This window comes from Ictidomys tridecemlineatus, chromosome 14 (genome assembly GCF_052094955.1).
Source record: "Ictidomys tridecemlineatus isolate mIctTri1 chromosome 14, mIctTri1.hap1, whole genome shotgun sequence".
Classification (NCBI taxonomy): Eukaryota; Metazoa; Chordata; class Mammalia; order Rodentia; family Sciuridae; genus Ictidomys; species Ictidomys tridecemlineatus.
In genome coordinates this window covers 8,915,465-8,932,459 of record NC_135490.1, presented here as the reverse complement: position 1 = coordinate 8,932,459, position 16,995 = coordinate 8,915,465, and the positions used below count along the sequence as shown (strand labels likewise).

General features: G+C 53.5%; 1 protein-coding gene across 5 annotated transcripts in view; it reads left to right on the top strand.

Annotated features, from left to right (window-relative positions):
- Nucleotides 1–16,995, top strand: part of Ptk2b (protein tyrosine kinase 2 beta) — a 127,490-nt gene that overhangs the window by 97,137 nt on the left and 13,358 nt on the right. For all 5 annotated transcript variants that reach the window (XM_078030853.1, XM_078030854.1, XM_078030850.1 and 2 more), the window contains 19 exons: nt 120–207; nt 1,289–1,368; nt 5,340–5,402; nt 5,596–5,650; nt 6,085–6,225; nt 6,525–6,599; nt 7,106–7,207; nt 8,062–8,179; nt 8,726–8,765; nt 9,079–9,125; nt 9,886–9,936; nt 10,338–10,435; nt 11,212–11,296; nt 11,411–11,511; nt 11,756–11,871; nt 12,957–13,057; nt 13,220–13,309; nt 14,126–14,330; nt 16,734–16,842. In XM_078030853.1, coding sequence (XP_077886979.1) covers nt 120–207; nt 1,289–1,368; nt 5,340–5,402; nt 5,596–5,650; nt 6,085–6,225; nt 6,525–6,599; nt 7,106–7,207; nt 8,062–8,179; nt 8,726–8,765; nt 9,079–9,125; nt 9,886–9,936; nt 10,338–10,435; nt 11,212–11,296; nt 11,411–11,511; nt 11,756–11,871; nt 12,957–13,057; nt 13,220–13,309; nt 14,126–14,330; nt 16,734–16,842 — 1,765 coding nt within the window. The remainder of the gene's footprint in view (nt 1–119; nt 208–1,288; nt 1,369–5,339; nt 5,403–5,595; nt 5,651–6,084; nt 6,226–6,524; nt 6,600–7,105; nt 7,208–8,061; nt 8,180–8,725; nt 8,766–9,078; nt 9,126–9,885; nt 9,937–10,337; nt 10,436–11,211; nt 11,297–11,410; nt 11,512–11,755; nt 11,872–12,956; nt 13,058–13,219; nt 13,310–14,125; nt 14,331–16,733; nt 16,843–16,995) is intronic.

Here is a 16,995-nt window from a genome sequence, read left to right as displayed (position 1 = left end):
TTGGGATACTGTAGTGCTATGGTGAAGGGGAGCAGAGGGTAGGGAGGATGGAGGGACCCACTTCCTCCTCGAGATTCGAGCTTCCCTGCATCACCCAGAGTCTGATCGCCCTATCACAGGTATGACCTTCAAATCCGCTACTTGCCGGAAGACTTCATGGAGAGCCTGAAAGAGGACAGGACCACGCTGCTTTATTTTTACCAACAGGTAAGAAGTTCCTCCAGAGCCCCATGGCACCTTCCAGTCCAAGTGTATCCATCCCCTCGTAGGAAGACAAAGCCCAGGTTTTGGAGGGCCCCACCCAAAAGCCCTGAGAGCTATGCCTGAGAGCCATTGTTAGCTGCTCCAACCTTGGTGCAGACCAACCTGTTCCATAAGCTCCCAGCTCCTCTAGGATGTCCTTGGCTTCCCAGGTGACTGGGCTAATGAAGCAGGAAAAGCAGGTTAACATACAGGCCCTGGGGTCTTTCATACCTGGCTTTTAGCCAGCTCTGCCATTTACTAACCTGGTGTTCTCAGAGACTTCATTCACCTGCATGAAACTGTCTCCTGGTTTATAAAATACTAATACCTACTCGATGGGGTTATTGTGAGGATCAAATGACATCATTGGCAGTGTGCAGGTAAGCTGTCTCTGGGAAGACGAGATCCCTCGTTTAGAGCACCTGCCAATTCCCATGGTGTAAATGCTCCCGCCAAGACCTGATTCAAGCTACCAATGGGATATCCACCAGTTCACAGAACTTCTCAAGATGTGAGAACAAGCTCTCTTGAACATGAATTGCCAAGCCTCTTTGACATGCCATAGCATTAAATAAGTGCCCAGCACCTGTGCAGAGGAAGTGCAAAAAGGAAGAGTGAGCTACTGCCATTATTTTCCAGCTGGTCTCAGCTGCATTCCCCTCTGGTTTCCTGGACACTAATCCAGACATTGCTTGGACCATGGATGGCATCTATTCCTACCTATCAACAGGGCTTTGGAAAAATTGATGACTCCTCCCCAAATCTAGGGTGGCGGAGTTCTCTCCAAATTGGGGTGGGGTGAAGACTCTGGAGCAGGGAGAGAAGGTGTATGAAAGTTCCCCAGTGAAGGGGCTCGGGGACCCAGGGGGCAGAGGCAGAGCCAAGAGGAAGCTCCCATCCTGCTCCCCATCCCTGCTCAGTGCTTGTCTATGGTTGGGTGGGCATGAGACAGCTCAGGGGCAGGAGTGTGTCACCTCCTGGGTCTCTGCTCAGGGAAGGGGGACGGTGAGGGTGTGGGTCTGACCTGTGATCTTTCTCTTGCCAGCTCCGGAATGACTACATGCAGCGCTACGCCAGCAAGGTCAGCGAGGGCATGGCCCTGCAGCTGGGCTGTCTGGAGCTCAGGTAAGTGGCCTCAAGGTCTCTCCTGGGAGAGTGTCGTGTTGGGTCCTGGACTTTCGAGGTGGAAGTGGGAGTGGGCACGTGAGAGCTGGGAAGAGGAGGAGAGGAAGCCAGCAGAGTGGGCCTCTGAGGTGCTCGCCATCTGGTCCTTGGAAAAAATGGGACAGAAAAACCAGCTCCCTCTGCTCAGTCCCCACCTCCTGCCCTGCCCTTGCCTCTGGGCTGCCTGCTTCTCCCTCTGTCCTTTGCAAGTGTTTCTGCAAATGCTTCAGAGCACCAGGCCAGGCCCTGGGGCTGTTGGAATGTAGGGGTGCCCATCTGTGCTGCCCACTATAGCACCCCAGCTCCAGGAGGCACTCTGTGTGGAATTAGCACAGCATTCGGCGATGTCCTCAAGCTCACAGTGTTTGGGAGGTGACAGATGTGTACACAATTAATCACAATACAAGGCAGAACGAACATGTACCACTTCCAAGTGAAGCCATTAACCTTGCCTGCAGGCAGCAGGGAGAGGGGATTTGAACTGCTCCTGGAAGGAAAGAATACCTCTTGGTTGGCAGATAATGGCACCCAGTGGGACATGCATTCTAGCCCACCCAGGGATGGAGGAAGAAAGGCACAGGACTAGAGAATGGGGGTGAGGTGAACTTGGAGAGAAAAGATGGCTGGCATCTAAGAGGCCATGACAATGGCAGGCTAATGATATCTTTGGGACAACAGACACCATGTGCCCTCGCCTGCCTTCCAGGACCCCTGCAGTCCTATACCCTGCATGGCATCCTATAGTCTTCCCCTCTGAGTTAGACAGTTCTAAAGAGCTTATCTTTTCCTTTTTGTTGGTGGATCTCACACTTAGGGCTGTGGTATCACTTGGAGACTCCAGTGAATCACCTGTCAGTCATCACTTAGTGAAAGCAGCCCAGAGGGGATCCATTTGCATTCCACTTCACATTTTTACACCCTCCAGTCATCCCAAACTGTTTTTGGTTGTTGTTTCAGTGCCAGGGGCCGTGCTAAGAGGCTGGAGGACCAGGCTCTGAGAGAGAGAGTGGTCAGGAATGGGCAGTTTAGAGGGGCTGTTCTCTGATCAGCCCCGGACTGCTCCCAGGACTGTTTCCTGAAAAGGACATGCTGCCTTATGTCTCCTGAGTCTCCGCAGCATCAGATAGAGGTTCCTATACTTACCGGTGACCCCTGAGGTCAGGGAGTGTGCTGAGGGGAAAGGGCGTGGGAAACACCTGCTTTGTAAAACTGATTTTTCAGGTCTGATCATTTTTAAATGAAAAGGGTAGATAGAATGCAGTTGTATGTGGAGTTGGGCTATTTTAAAGTGAAGTTTTGACTATTGTCACTAACAGAGTCAGATATGGTTCTGAAAATCATACCATGAAGTCGACTCTTCCAGGGATGTGACTCTTGCTTGAAAATCATGGGTAACAGTCCCTTGTCCTGTTAGCCTCACAGATTATACACCTTGCCTATGGATAACAACACCACCAGGAAAATAGTACGTAGGGACATGAATCCTCTGTGGACTCAGATCAGATCCTATCCAGAGAATTGGGTGTAATGATGTACAGCACAGGTCAGAAGCTGGGCTTTCTGGGCATGCATCCTGGGGTTTGCATTGACTCTGTTATCCTGGGCAAGTCATCTGATCTCCCTGTGCCTCGGTTCCTTCATCTGTAAAATGGGAATGATGGAACAACCTCACCGGGTTGTTAGGAGGAATTAGTGAGTTACTATATTTCAAGTACTTACAACCATGACAGGGACTAAAGTGTTCTGTAACTGTGTGTTTACTTGGCTGACATTTTTCTCTCAACCCTTATTTTATTTACTTATTTGTCTCCAATAGACTTTTGATCAGAGAAGTTTTAGATTTGCAGCAAAACTGAGCAGATGGCACAGAGTTCTCCTGTGCCTCCTATCCCATACCCGCACAGCACTCCATCATCACCACTCTGCGAGTGTGGAGCAATTGCTCCTATTGATGCGTCATTATCACCCAAACGCCACAGTGCACATGAAGGTTCTCTCCTGGAGGTGCACATTCTCGGGGTTTGGGCAAATGCTTGCATCCACCACTATGATGTCATACGGGCTAGTTTCACTGCCCCAAAAATGCTGCATGTCCCCCCTCTTCATCCCTTCCTCCCACTTACTCCCCGAAACTGCTGGGCTTTATATTGTCACTTTGTTTTGCCTTTTGCAGAATATCCTATAGTTGGAGTGCAGCCTAACTGATGTTTTATTGATCTAGTGGAGGTGCTTACAAATGCCAACTATATTATTTAAACTAAATCTCCTGCTCTAAGTTAAAATGTGAAACTCATGGCCTATATGCTAGAAATAAGTTTGAGGAACCAAATGACTTATTCCCCTGTGGCATCTTAAACAGACTTGGTTTTCCCCAGGTAGGAAGACCCCCTGTCTTACTGTGCCTGGAGTTCAGTGGCATCCATTCACTGGGTAGCTCCATCCCCGGGTCTCCCAGCATGCTTATTTTCCTGTGAGTGACAGCTACTTATGTTGCTTGACAATATATTCAAAGACACCATTTATTAAAAATTGTTCAGGACATAATATTTTATTTTTTATGCTCCTATTGGAGGTTTCTTCTATAATTTCTTGCTTTCGATGTTCTTGACCCTGTGATATGAAAATATTTTCCTAGATTTCTTTTTCTAGCTTTATAATGGTTTTATTGCTTATATTTATCTTTAATCTATATTTATATTTATCTATATTTAGAAAATAAATATTCTAGATAACAGTTTGAGGTGAGGATCCAACCTTCCTATTTTCTGAACAGGGTGAGCGGTCTGAGCTCCTTGCTTTGGGGTCATAAGTTACTTGCTTCTCTCTGCTTATAGTATTAGTAGCACAAAACTGGTCCCAGATGCCTATAGGACACCCGGCTTAAAGGATTACTGAGTTATTATTTTTTTCTTCTTGGTACTGGGGACTTAACCTAAGGGTGCTTTATCACTGAGCTACATCCTCAGCCCTTTTTATTTTTAATTTTGGATCTCACTTAGTTGCTGAGGCTGGCCTCTAACTTGAGGCTCTCCTGACTCAGACTCCCAAATCACTGGGATTGCAGGCATCAGTTACTTTAATGTAAGATTGGACAGTGTCTGCAATAGTCAGTGAAATGACTAGACACAGCAATCCTGACAGGGAAGGGAGGCTGGCATATGCAGGGACATTGGCTACTTGGTCTCAGCTGAAACCACCATTGCTACAAATAAATACCACAGTCATGCATCAGTTACTAATGGAGATACATTCTGAGAAATGCATCATTAGGTAATTTCATTGTCACGTCAGCACAATAGAGTCCATTTACACAAACTAAGGCAGCTATTACTCTAGGCGATGTAATCTTATGAGACCGCCATGATATCTGTGGTCCATTGTTGACCAAAAGGTCATTATGTGGCATCTGACAGTACATACAAGTTTTCATGAATGCATATATTTTTAGGAGAAATGGGACTTGAAGAAGGTGTGTCATATATTAATAGATGCCACCTCTGGTGGGAGGATCATTTCAGAGACAGAAAATAGGCAAAAAAGAAAGTGCCCAGGAACCCAGGACCTGAAGGTGCAGATGATGTCCCCGTCCCCGGGCTGACGGCCTGAGAGTTGGCCTCCTGGGCTTGGCTGTCCTCGGGCACTGTGGAGAGAGCCGCCATTTCTTCCTCAGCCTCAGAGCCCACAGCCCAGGAGCTGGGTCTCCCAGAGCACGAGGCTGGTGCCTTTCTGGGAACAAAGTCTGTGGGATTTCCTTGTCCTCGCTGTTTTCTGAAGATCCAATTTTACCCCCCTGCCACCTTGCTCTGTCCCCATGAATCCCACCTCTGGCAGGGGAAGGGGCCCCAAGGCCAACGCCTGGACATGAGTGCCCTGCCCTGGTGGCCTCCTTCTCCCGCCACCGACTCTCCTCCCCGTGACTCCTTTCTCTCCAGGCGGTTCTTCAAGGACATGCCCCACAACGCCCTTGACAAGAAGTCCAACTTCGAGCTCCTGGAGTAAGTGCGGGGCGGCCTCCCGACCCCCTCCCTTCCTTCCCTCCAGAGCCTCCTTTCCCACTCAGTCCTGGACCGGAGCCGGGTAGTCAGTGCCTTTCTCCTGGTCCCCAAGCCTGGTACACCCTCCTGACTGGCCAGAAGTCCTAGCTGGAGGGAAGGAGAGCCAAATGCTGCTTCTGTTTCCCTTTTTCAGAAAGGAAGTGGGACTCGACCTGTTTTTCCCAAAGCAGATGCAGGAGAATTTAAAGGTGAGAAAATCAAAGGGTGAGGGGCCCAGAAAACCCTGCTTTGTGCAGATCCCCTGGGCTAGAACTACAAGGATTGGGCTGAGGATCCTCAAAGAAGCTGGAGCATCTGTGCTGCCTTGAGCCAGGACATAGGACAGCCAAGTGCACCCAGTGGGCCACTTCTGTGGCGGAGAATCAGGACGGGCTGTGCCTCGCTCCAGCCTCCCAAGAGGCAGCCTGAGCCCTGGGAGGCCGACTTCCCTGCCTCCCGCACAGGGTTAGGGTGGGCCCCGCCCGAGACCACTGAGTGTGCTTTGGGGAACAGGTCAGTGTTGCTGTCATGGCAGGAGCCCTGGGGGCCTCTTCCAGCATGGGCATCCTCTCAGTGAGACCTAGTGGAAGGACAGGTGCCAGGAGGGGCAGGGCCTGGCTCAGCACTGCCGACCTCTCCCCAGCCCAAGCAGTTCCGGAAGATGATCCAGCAGACCTTCCAGCAGTACGCCTCGCTCCGGGAGGAGGAGTGTGTCATGAAGTTCTTCAACACCCTGGCGGGCTTTGCCAACATCGATCAGGAGACCTATCGCTGTGAACTTGTTGTAATGACCACCCTCCTCATTCTAACTGGCAGGCTAGGGGGCCAGAGAGCTATTTGGGGGACAGGAACAGAGCTCGGGCAGCAGGGCCCTGCTGTTACCTGCCTATGGCAGAACACGTGTTAATCCATGTGCCGAGCAGGGAGCTAAATGTTGGCCTCCAGCTGTGGGAGATGAGCAGGGGGGCAGTTATCCAGAGGGGTGAGCTGTGTGGTGGGGTGTAGCTTAGTGAGCCTCTCTTAGAGTGTCAACACACCAGGTGGCAGAGCAGAGGTAACAGTCCCCTCTCTCCTCTATTCCAGCAAGGGTGGAACATTACAGTGGACCTGGTCATTGGCCCCAAAGGCATCCGCCAGCTGACAAGTCAAGATGCGAAGGTAGAGAGCACTGAGGCCGCGCCAGCCCCTGGCTCAGGGTCTTAGATTTCCGACTCCTTCTCTGTTTGCCCAATCATTCTTCTTCCCCATTGCTGAGAGCAGAGAGCCACGCCCTTGGTGTGAGCTCTGTGGACAGTGTTTGGGGATGGCAGCTTGGGCAGATGCTCCTCATTGCAGACATAGGTGCAGAGAGAGAGAAAAGGACGTGCTTGGCGTTCTCCTGGTACAGAGAGAGGAGTAGCTCTGTAAGTGGCAAGGGGAGGCAGTTCTGGGTCCAGTTCTGACTCGACTGCCACCTTGACGTATGACCTTGGGCAAGTCCTGCCTTTCTCCACACCCCGTTTTCTCTTCTGAAAGGTGAGGGGCTTGGACTCAATGATCCTTCCAGACTTTCCTCCCTTCATCTGCAGAGAGACTCCCAGTCACTCCTCCCTCCCGCTCCTCACCCATCTGTATTGCCTGATCCCAGCAATGGGATGCTCTTAAGGCCCCCTTCTTCTCCACAGCCCACCTGCCTGGCTGAGTTCAAGCAGATCAGGTCCATCAGGTGCCTCCCACTGGAGGAGGGCCAGGCTGTCCTGCAGCTGGGCATTGAAGGCGCACCCCAGGTGAGCACCCCTGGGCACCTGGAGGCTCTTCAGGGGTATCACTATGGGTTAGGATGCCCTTGGGTCAGACTGACTGTGGCAAGTAGGAAGCCAGGGCTTCTGTGGCTTTGGGGATCTTGTTAAGAAAACTGCACCCTGGGGCTGGGGATGTGGCTCAAGTGGTAGCGCACTCGCCTGGCATGCGTGCAGCCCGGGTTCGATCCTCAGCACCACATACCAACAAAGATGTTATGTCCGCTGAGAACTGAAAAATAAATATTAAAAAAAAATTCTCTCTCTCTCTCTCTCTCCCTCTCTCTCTCTCTCTCTCTCTCTCTCTCTCTCTCTCTCTCTCTCTCTTTCCTCTCTCTCTCTCTTAAAGAAAACTGCACCCATGCCTTAACAAGGTGTTGGGGTGATGGTTGGTATTTTTATTTTAATGTCAGGAAAGAAGTGGGGTCTAATATTGACCAAGTGAAAAATGATTTATAGTTCAAGATCCCAGGGACAGGGGGATTTCATGGTGGAAGAATCAGAGACCTCCAGCTGCATCTATCTCTCCCCTGTCTGTCCCTGCTCCTCTCTGCTTCCCATTTCTCAGCTTCTGCTTTACATAGAGAGCACCCCACGTGGTGCAAGGCATCCTGCTTTCTCACTGGTCTTCCCAGAGCTCAGGGTGGTCAGTAGGAGGGAGCACAAGCACGCCCCCTAGTGGCGACATGGAAGGCCAGCAGAGCCCAGAGGAAGCATGGGTTGGGGTTGGGGGTCCTGCAGCAGGGCTGGGGGTGGAGGTCCTGCAGCCTCTCTAGCAGCACTAGGGGGTACAGTGTAGCCAAGGCTTGAGGTCTCACCTTTGGCTGGCTTTTTCTCTGCAGTCTCTGTCCATCAAAACCTCATCCCTGGCAGAGGCTGAGAACATGGCTGACCTCATAGACGGTTATTGCCGGCTTCAGGGGGAACATAAAGGCTCTCTCATCATCCATCCCAAGAAAGGTAGGTCTCCCTGAAAGGCGCAGTGCCCAACAGTGGACAGCTGCACGCTGAGCCAAGCCTGCAGGGCGATGTGGAGGCATGGGGGCGCAGAGCCGTTGGCCCTTGAGCTAATGCCTTCTTCAGGGGTGTGGGGAGGTGCTCAAGCAGCCCTGCAGGTGCTTCCTGTGGGGCCATCCTGGGTCGCCAGCTACAGGCCCTGGTCCTGCTAGTCAGAGCCTCGTAGAGGCCAGCTTCTGGAGGAGCTGCACTTGTAGTACAGGGAGAGCAGAGCCATTGCCAGGACGTGGGTGGACCTTCCTCTGTGGGACTCTGTTTTGGGATCAGGGTCAGCAAGTCGGTCTGAGGTGGATCACGGGGAGCTGGCAGGAGGAAGCCTACAAGGAGGATTCTGATTCTGGCCCAAGGCCTACATAGCTTCCACCCTGATGCTGAGAGGGGACAGAAGGTGGGGAGGGGTCTCCTTGTGGAGCAGTGATAGGCCCTCCTCCATCCATCCAGGACTCCGTGTCCCTGGCTCCAATCTTCCCTCCCCTCCTCTCTCTCCAGATGGTGAGAAGCGGAACAGCCTGCCCCAGATCCCCACCCTGTGAGTACAGTGGGGAGTTGGAAGGGCCCTGAGCTCAGCCAGTGTGTGCTGGGAGGAGGATGGACAAGCAGGGTGCCCCCACCCCCTCATTTTTGAGAGAACTCAAGACCCAGGCCTTTCCCACAGCGTGTTGTGCTCCCTGCTGCCCCCTGGTGACATCCTGGGAGGATTGCTGCTGTGCCCCATCCCTAGGCCCAGGCCATGCCCCTGCTGGGCTGCTTCTGCAATGGGGCCGGTGGGTGAGGGGGGAAAGCTCTGGGGGAGCTTTGCAAGCTCTGTGTTCATCTGCCTCCTGCCCTCTCTCCTCCTGCAGAAACCTGGAGGCGAGGCGGTCCCACCTCTCAGAAAGCTGCAGCATAGGTAAGCCTGCCCACCCTGCCCGCGGCCTGTGCCCACCTCCCCGGGCTTGGTCCCTCTGCCTGCTCTTCTGACCGTTCCCTCCAAGGTACAGAAGACAACCTTTCCTAGCCCTTCTCAGTGCTGGCTTTAGAATATCGCCAGTTGTAATAGCGAGCAGATATTGAGTAGTCAGTGCACACACTGAGTTTGTCATAACGAGAGGTGGCCCCAGACAAAATCACAGACCACATGACTACAGGCAGACATTGATTTCTCACAGTTCCAGAGGCTGGCAAGTCCAGGGTCAAGGAAGCAGCAGATTCAGATGACTGCCTTATCACTGTGTGCTCCTGTGGTGCAGAGAGAAGGAACTGTGGTGGCCATTCCTCCTCTTATAAGGACACTAATCTTGTAATGGGGGCTCCATCCCCTGACCCCATCTAATTGCCCCTCCAAGCCACATATCCTAAAACCATCAAATTGTGAGTTAGGGCTTCGAGACACAAGCACCCAGTTCATCATAATGGTGTTAAATGGGTAACAGGTGTGTTTGAAGGAGATGGATTTGCCCTAGATAACAAAACAAGAGACTTGTGTCAAGGCACCCCAGGCTCAGTGGCTGCCCCAAAGCCTGGGACTGGAGCCACGGACTTGCCCAGCTTCCCCTTCAGCACCCTGACCTCTGGCTGCGCTGGGCTCCGGGTGGGAGCCGCACCCCGGTTCCTGGCCCTGCCTGATGAGGCATCTCGCCCGCGGGCTGGGTGTCCTCCTGTCGTTCCAGAGTCAGACATCTATGCAGAGATTCCTGACGAGACCTTGAGGCGGCCGGGAGGTAGGTCCTGGACCCCGCCAAGGCCACCAGTCAGGGGTCTGGGAAGTGACATGATGAGGACTCCCGGGACACCACCGTGGAGCTTCCTGCCCTCCCTTCCTCCTGCCCCAAGTGTGCTCAGGCAGCAGGCAGCCTGGGCTCCTGTGGGTTGAAAGCTGAGGTCCTCCCCTGATGGATCACGTGCTTTTGTGTGTCTGTGGGATATGGGGGTTCTAAGAACATGGACCTGGGACCCAGGAAACGGGGTGATGGCTCCTCCATGGATCTGAGGCAGTGGAACATTCTAGATCCCCTTTCCCAGCCCAGCCTGTGCATTTTGGCTGACGTGTTATGGGGTTCTGGGGCACCAGGGGATGCCAGCTAGTCTGTGTGCCCAGGGCCTGTGTTCTCCATCTGTGCAGGTCCACAGTACGGCATTGCCCGCGAGGATGTGGTTCTCAACCGTATTCTAGGAGAAGGCTTCTTTGGGGAGGTGTATGAAGGGGTCTACACAAACCACGTGAGTCCTAGACTCTTCCCGACTCTTTGTCCACCTGTCTGGGGGTGAGGCAGGCACTCGATCCTGAGGCTATTGGAGGTGGAAGCCGTGACATGGAGGACCACGGCTTATCCACGTGGCTTGGAGTATTTATGAAATACTCAGGGAGTGATGGGGAGGATAGTCATTCCCAAGGAGGACAGAAAATCACTGGGGATTAAAACAGAGGCAGCCCTGGAGAAAGGTCGCGGTGGCTTTGGTAAGAGAATACACGGAGGGCAGGAGGGTGGACCCAGCCAGGTGGGAGTTCGTCCGGGGCACCTCTAGGTGGGCAGGCTTCGCCTTTGTGGCCATGCTCAGCAAGCCTGGGGAGGGCAGCACCAGGGTGTGGGGAGGGAAGGAAGGAAGCACAGTTTGAAGCCAACTGTAGAGAGAACAGGGCCAGGCAGCCCGCATCTCCTGAAGGCCTGGCGTCACCTGCTCACCAGGGCAGATCACACGGCCCCTCGTCTCAGCATCCTGGTCTGCACAGCAGGGCTTGAGCTCTTTGATCTCCAAACCCCATTCTGGTTCTAACCCAGCCTGGTCCAGAAGAAAGGGGAAGAAGAGGAAGGGAAGGGGAAAGAGGAGAGAAATGGAAGAAAGGAAGGAAGGGGTGGTGTGTCCTGCAGAGGCCAGGTCGCCTCGCCCCTCAGCAGTCGGCAAAGTCCGTGGGAAGGCCCTGCGGAGGCCAGGGCGGGAACGGTTTCCTTTGAGCACTAGGCTGGACCAAGCTTTCCTAAACCCCCTTGTTGCAGAAAGGGGAGAAAATCAATGTGGCTGTCAAGACCTGCAAGAAGGACTGCACCCTGGACAACAAGGAGAAGTTCATGAGCGAGGCAGGTAGGCACGCCTGGGCGGGGCCCAGACTCCCTGGCCCTCTAAGGGAGGGGAGAGGGGAGGGTTCTCCTACCGCTTTCCTCCATTCTCCTCTGTGACCTCCCGCTCCCACTTCAGTGATCATGAAGAATCTCGACCACCCCCACATCGTGAAGCTGATCGGCATCATCGAAGAGGAGCCCACCTGGATCATCATGGAACTGTACTCCTATGGGGAGGTGAGCTGGAGGAGGCAGGCCAGGCACCCTGAGGATAGCTGGGACACCAAGGGACACTTAGAGCAAAGGACGCTTCTCCCAGTTTCCTGCCTTCCGTACTTCGCAGAAGCAGAGGCCCTGTTGATAGAGGAAGTCGCCAGAACAACTTGCTGACTTGGGGTTTGCCCCCAGAAGAAGGGGGGTCAGTGGCTGCCAGCAGCCCTGGCTCCATGCTGGGGTCCTGACGGCACCTCCCTCCCCACAGCTGGGCCACTATCTGGAGCGAAATAAGAACTCCCTGAAGGTGCCCACCCTCGTCCTGTACGCGCTGCAGATATGCAAAGCCATGGCCTACCTGGAGAGCATCAACTGTGTGCACAGGTGGGTGCACGGGGACAGCGGGAAGCCAAGCCCTTCCCTGACCCCAGAGGAGACTGAGGAGCAGGGCCAGGGTCCCACAGGGAGGAGCTGGAGTCCCAGCCTGGGCCCACGCCCAGCAGCTTAGAGCGCTTGAGCACCTCTACAAAGTTTTCCTCACTAAAAACCAAAACAGTTGTGGGACAGAGAACTGTCACTGGGATAGCTCCAGAGCAACTCCATAGCTCAGCCTCTGACTAAAGCTGAGACTTTCTGCCCCTCCCCTGCAACGCCAGGAAACCCCCTCCCACCTTCTCAGAGCTCCACCTCCTCCAGCCTGCCCACTTGGCAGCAGGGGGTCCAGGAAGAGGATCTGGGCCAGCAGAGCACTGGGAGATCCTGGGGTTGAGGCCCAGCACCACTCTCATTCCCCCTGGGGCTGTGGAGCTGTCCCTTCCCCACCTGGCCTTGTTCCCATTCCTTGAGAGGATATGGGGAGGGGAGAGGGGAGGGTTGCCATGGAAACATAGCTCCAGGAGATGACCTGGACACTTACCAGGTGCTTCCCCACCACTGACGTGGCCTGTGTGGCCTTGTGCCTCGCCCTATGCAAAGCCACACAGGACGTATCCATTCATTCAGTGAGTATTATGGAGTTCCTGCTGGGTGCCAGGCACTGTCCTAGGTTCTTGGACAAAGTTGTGACTAAAACAGACAAACCTTGTCCTTGTGAAGCTCATGTCCTAGCATGAGAGTCCGGTACACCCTGTCGGTAGCTGTAGGCTAAGGGGGTGGAATGATGGGCCAGGCCCCTCGGGGTACTTAAGCCTGCATGCTTTCAAGTCAGCTTTTTAACCACGGAAGCAGACTTTTGGGAGCAGAGCTGCCTGCGAGAAGCCAACAGGCCCACTGGCTTGGGGTGGGGAGCTATGCCAGGGCCAGGGCCATCAGTACCAGTAGCTTCTCTGGGAGGCTGGAGCTCAGCTCGCAGGAAGCTACCTGTGTGCAACCTCTTCCTGCACTCACCTGCTGGGAACCTTCCTTCAGCTCTCCCACCTGCCCCAGGGTCCTAGGCAGTGCCTCACCCTGGTCTCCACATCCTTCTCTAGGGACATCGCCGTCCGGAACATCCTGGTAGCCTCCCCGGAGTGTGTGAAGCTGGGGGACTTTGGCCTTTCTCGATACATTGAGGATGATGAGTACTACAAGGGTGAGGGAACTCCCCTGCTTTGTCCCTGAAACCAAAATCCCAGAAGGAGCCTACAACTGGGCAGCCCAGACCACGGGCCTCTGGACAGTAGGCTGTTTTTCTGGAAAATTCTGGATCTTTCCTCCCTTAATAACGCCTGTAAACCTCTTTGCCCACCCCAAGCCTCTGTGACTCGTCTCCCCATCAAATGGATGTCCCCCGAATCCATTAACTTCCGGCGCTTCACGACAGCCAGTGACGTCTGGATGTTCGGTACGAGGCGATTCAGGAGGGTGTGGGAAGGGGCTCAGACTCTCCTCCGTGTGGGTGGACCAAGAGGAGGATGATCCCGGAACCCACAACACCCCAGTTCACTGTGGCCACTGAGAAGTCCCAGAGCGGGGGAGGTGGTGGTAGAGTCAGGGGTGACATGAGCCAAGGGCTGCCCTAGAAAATCTGGGTCCATCCTCCTGTAAAAGGCTCTGATGAGAAGCATGGACCCCACCAACCAGCTCCAAGGATAAATGTGGGGACGCCTGGAGGGGAGTTTCAAACACAAAACTCAGGTGTTTCACGTAAGGAGAAGCAGGGAGTGGAGAGTGCCCAGCTGGGTGTGAATGGACTCCCTCCCCAAACACAGCCCTTCAGGTTACCTGCCAGTTCTCCCACAGCTGACTCTAAACCTCATCACTGTTACCCCCATTTTCCAAATAAGGAAACTGAGGCTCAGACCAGTAGGGGGCTTGCCCGTGATCATACAGGCAGCAAAGGGTGGTGCCTGGCCTACTACTGCAGCTCCTAATCTTCCCAAGAAGGTTCTGGGGTTCCAACGTGGCCACCTCCTGATCCTACAGAATCCAGACAGCTCCATGTTGAGGAAGTCAGGGAGGGGAAGCCCTGGTTCATGTACCGCAGATGTAGGTCGTTGGTCCCTTGAGTGGACCACCATGGTGGGTAAGACCCCAGTGGCCACAGAGGGGGTTGCAAGATAACACAGATGCTCCCTGCTGGGACCGAGTGCAATGGCCATAGTGTCCCCGGGGTGCCCACTTCCCAGCAGGGTGCCTGACCTTCTCCCTCTGCCCTCAGCCGTGTGCATGTGGGAGATCCTGAGCTTTGGGAAGCAGCCTTTCTTCTGGCTGGAAAACAAGGATGTCATCGGGGTGCTGGAGAAGGGGGACCGGCTGCCCAAGCCTGACCTCTGTCCACCTGTCCTTTACACTCTCATGACCCGCTGCTGGGACTATGACCCCAGTGACCGGCCCCGCTTCACGGAGCTTGTGTGCAGCCTCAGGTGAGCATGGGCTGGGGAGCTGGGGGGGAGATGGCTGGGTTGCCCTAGAGGCAAGCTGCTGCCGGTGGCACTGAGAGGTTTACAGCTAAGTCAGTGCACTCAGGGCTCCTCAGGCCTGTGCAGCAGGTGGCCCCATTCCCATCTGCTGAGTGGAAGGGTGCAGGTTCAAAGTCAGTGACTTGCCCAAGGCAGTGACAGGAGGGCCAGGACGTGTACCCTGACCTTCCTTCTGATCATCACTGAGCCACATGACCACACTGGATGAACGTCGGGGACTGAAAGGCTGAGGCCAGTTCACTATCAGATATGAGCTCAGAGACAAGGCCCAGCCCTGTGCCTTGCTCATGCTGTGCCCAGAAGGTATTTTCTCTATTGGAATCAAAAAAGTCTGGTGCAGCCAGACATGGTGATACATACCTGTAATCCCAGCAGCTTAGGAGGCTGATGCAGGAGGATCACAAGTTCAAAGCCAGACTCAGCAACTTAGCGAGGCCCTAAGCAATTTAGTGAGACTCCATTTCAAAATAAAATATAAAAAGGGCTGGGGATGTTCCTTATTGGTTAAGCACCTCTTGGGTTCAATTCCTGGTACCAAAAAAAAAAGGGGGGGGGCTGGCCCAGACACCTGTGGTCTGCAGAGTTTGGCTGGAAAACACCTGTCTCCTGAGTGGGGTTAGGAGTCTGAGGCCTTATCTTTCTCAGTGCCAAGACACCTGTCCCCCCGGTACTGGAAGGTCACAGGTGAAGGGTGTTGTCCATTTCAGAGGTCCAGGAGTCCCCAGTTTGCTTGGTGGCATGCCTGCCATCAGTGTTCCCAAGGGTGGTCCCCTTCATTAGGCATACTTTAGCAAGGAAGTCAGCCGACCTTCTCTGTAAAGGACCAGATAGTGAATCTTTGGGGCTTCTGTCGAGTCTGCTCATCTCTGCCTCCACAGCTTAAAAACAGTCATAGACAGTATTGAACGAGTGAGAGTAGCTGTGTTCAATAAGACTTCATCTGTGGACACTGAAATTTGAATTTCTCATAATTTTCATGTGTCATGAAATATAGTTTTCTTTTTATATTTTTTTCAATTATTAAAAAGATGTGATAACCATTCTTAATTTGAAGCCCCAACATAGTCTGCAAAACCTCTAGCGTAAAAAGCCTCTCTGGCTGGGTGTGGTGTTGCACGCCTGCAATCCCCGTGACTCGGGAGACTGAGGCAGGAGAATTGCAGGTTCAAGGCCTGCCTCAGAGACTTAGTGAGGCTCTAAGCAACTTAGCGAGACCCTGTCTCAAAATAAAAATTATTTCCCTCCTTCATTGGCTCTCCTGATTAATTCATCTGCGTTTGTCCCTCACGAGGGAGATTGGAGAAGCCAGGGAGTTCCGGGAGAAATGCACTGAAAGCTGTACTTTGAGAGAGCAGAAGTTCTGAGTGAGGAGGGTGGGGTCTTAGTCCATTCTGGGACCTGGAGAACCAGGGGAGCGTGATGGGGTGCCTGAGAGGAGAGGTGTCTCCTTCGGAGGCACTGGGCCAGCCCCCCGCCATGATGCAGTTTGAAGCAGGCTTCTCTGATGCAAAGGAAGGATACTCAAAGACCCAAAGGACCCCAGCTGCCTCCCCCAGGTCACAGTCCCTTCTTTAGGGGGAAGAAAGGTTTTGATTAGTGTTTCCCAATCTTGTAGGGGTAGGAAGGGCTGTTTTAAAGGTCAAATTTTGAGAATTCTTCCATGTAATCATAATTTTAGAATCCTTTGATTGATAAAATGCATTGTGTTTGAAAACACAGTAGCAGGCAGTATTCAAAAGTACGTAACACTCATACCCATTTGAACATGTGGATTGATGGAGCCTCTGCAGTAATTCCAGAGGCCTCTGGGGTCTGTGATGCCCAGGTTGAGAAGCACTGAATTGGGGCAGAAAGATGAGGGGCACTAGAATAGCTAACAGGTGGGGGTTGGGGGAGGTGAATCCACAGCCCATTTGCTGACATCAGAAACCAGATGGTGGATTGTTTAATGACAAGTCAAACCCAGGCCTTCATCATGAAGTTGACTGGGGCACTGGAAATCTAAACAGGGGACTGGCTCCAATAGCAGGCACAGGAGGGCAGGAAGTGTGGGGAGCTGGGGATACAGCAGCCTTCTGCTGCCTGGTTGGGCTAAGTCTGGCTCTCCAGGGACCTCCTCCTACCTTGGACCCATCCCTGTGGTCCTCCCAACTTGGTGCAGGGTGCCCTCAGGATCCATACCCCAGCCTGTCTCAGAGGGGTCCCCCCTTCAGAGGAAACGTAAGTGAAAATGGGATCAAGGCCCTTGTCCAGGCCTCTCCTAGTTTCAATGTAGTAGAGAGGAGTCACCGGGAGTGACTCGCTTTGACCCTGTCTCTCACCCTGTCTGACCTGCTGCCTTGGCAGTGACATTTATCAGATGGAGAAGGACATTGCCATAGAGCAAGAAAGGAATGCTCGCTACCGACCACCTAAAATACTGGAGCCCATCGTCTCCCAGGAACCCCCACCCAAGGTAAGCCAGCCCCTGGCCTTGCTATTAGTCCCATGAGCCAAAACAGAGCCAGGGCCTGTGTGACCCACTGCCTGCTCAATGTAAGCAGGATGCTTTCCTACAATCCTCTCTCAGTTCTGCAACTCAGCTATCTATCAATCACCCCTTGTCATC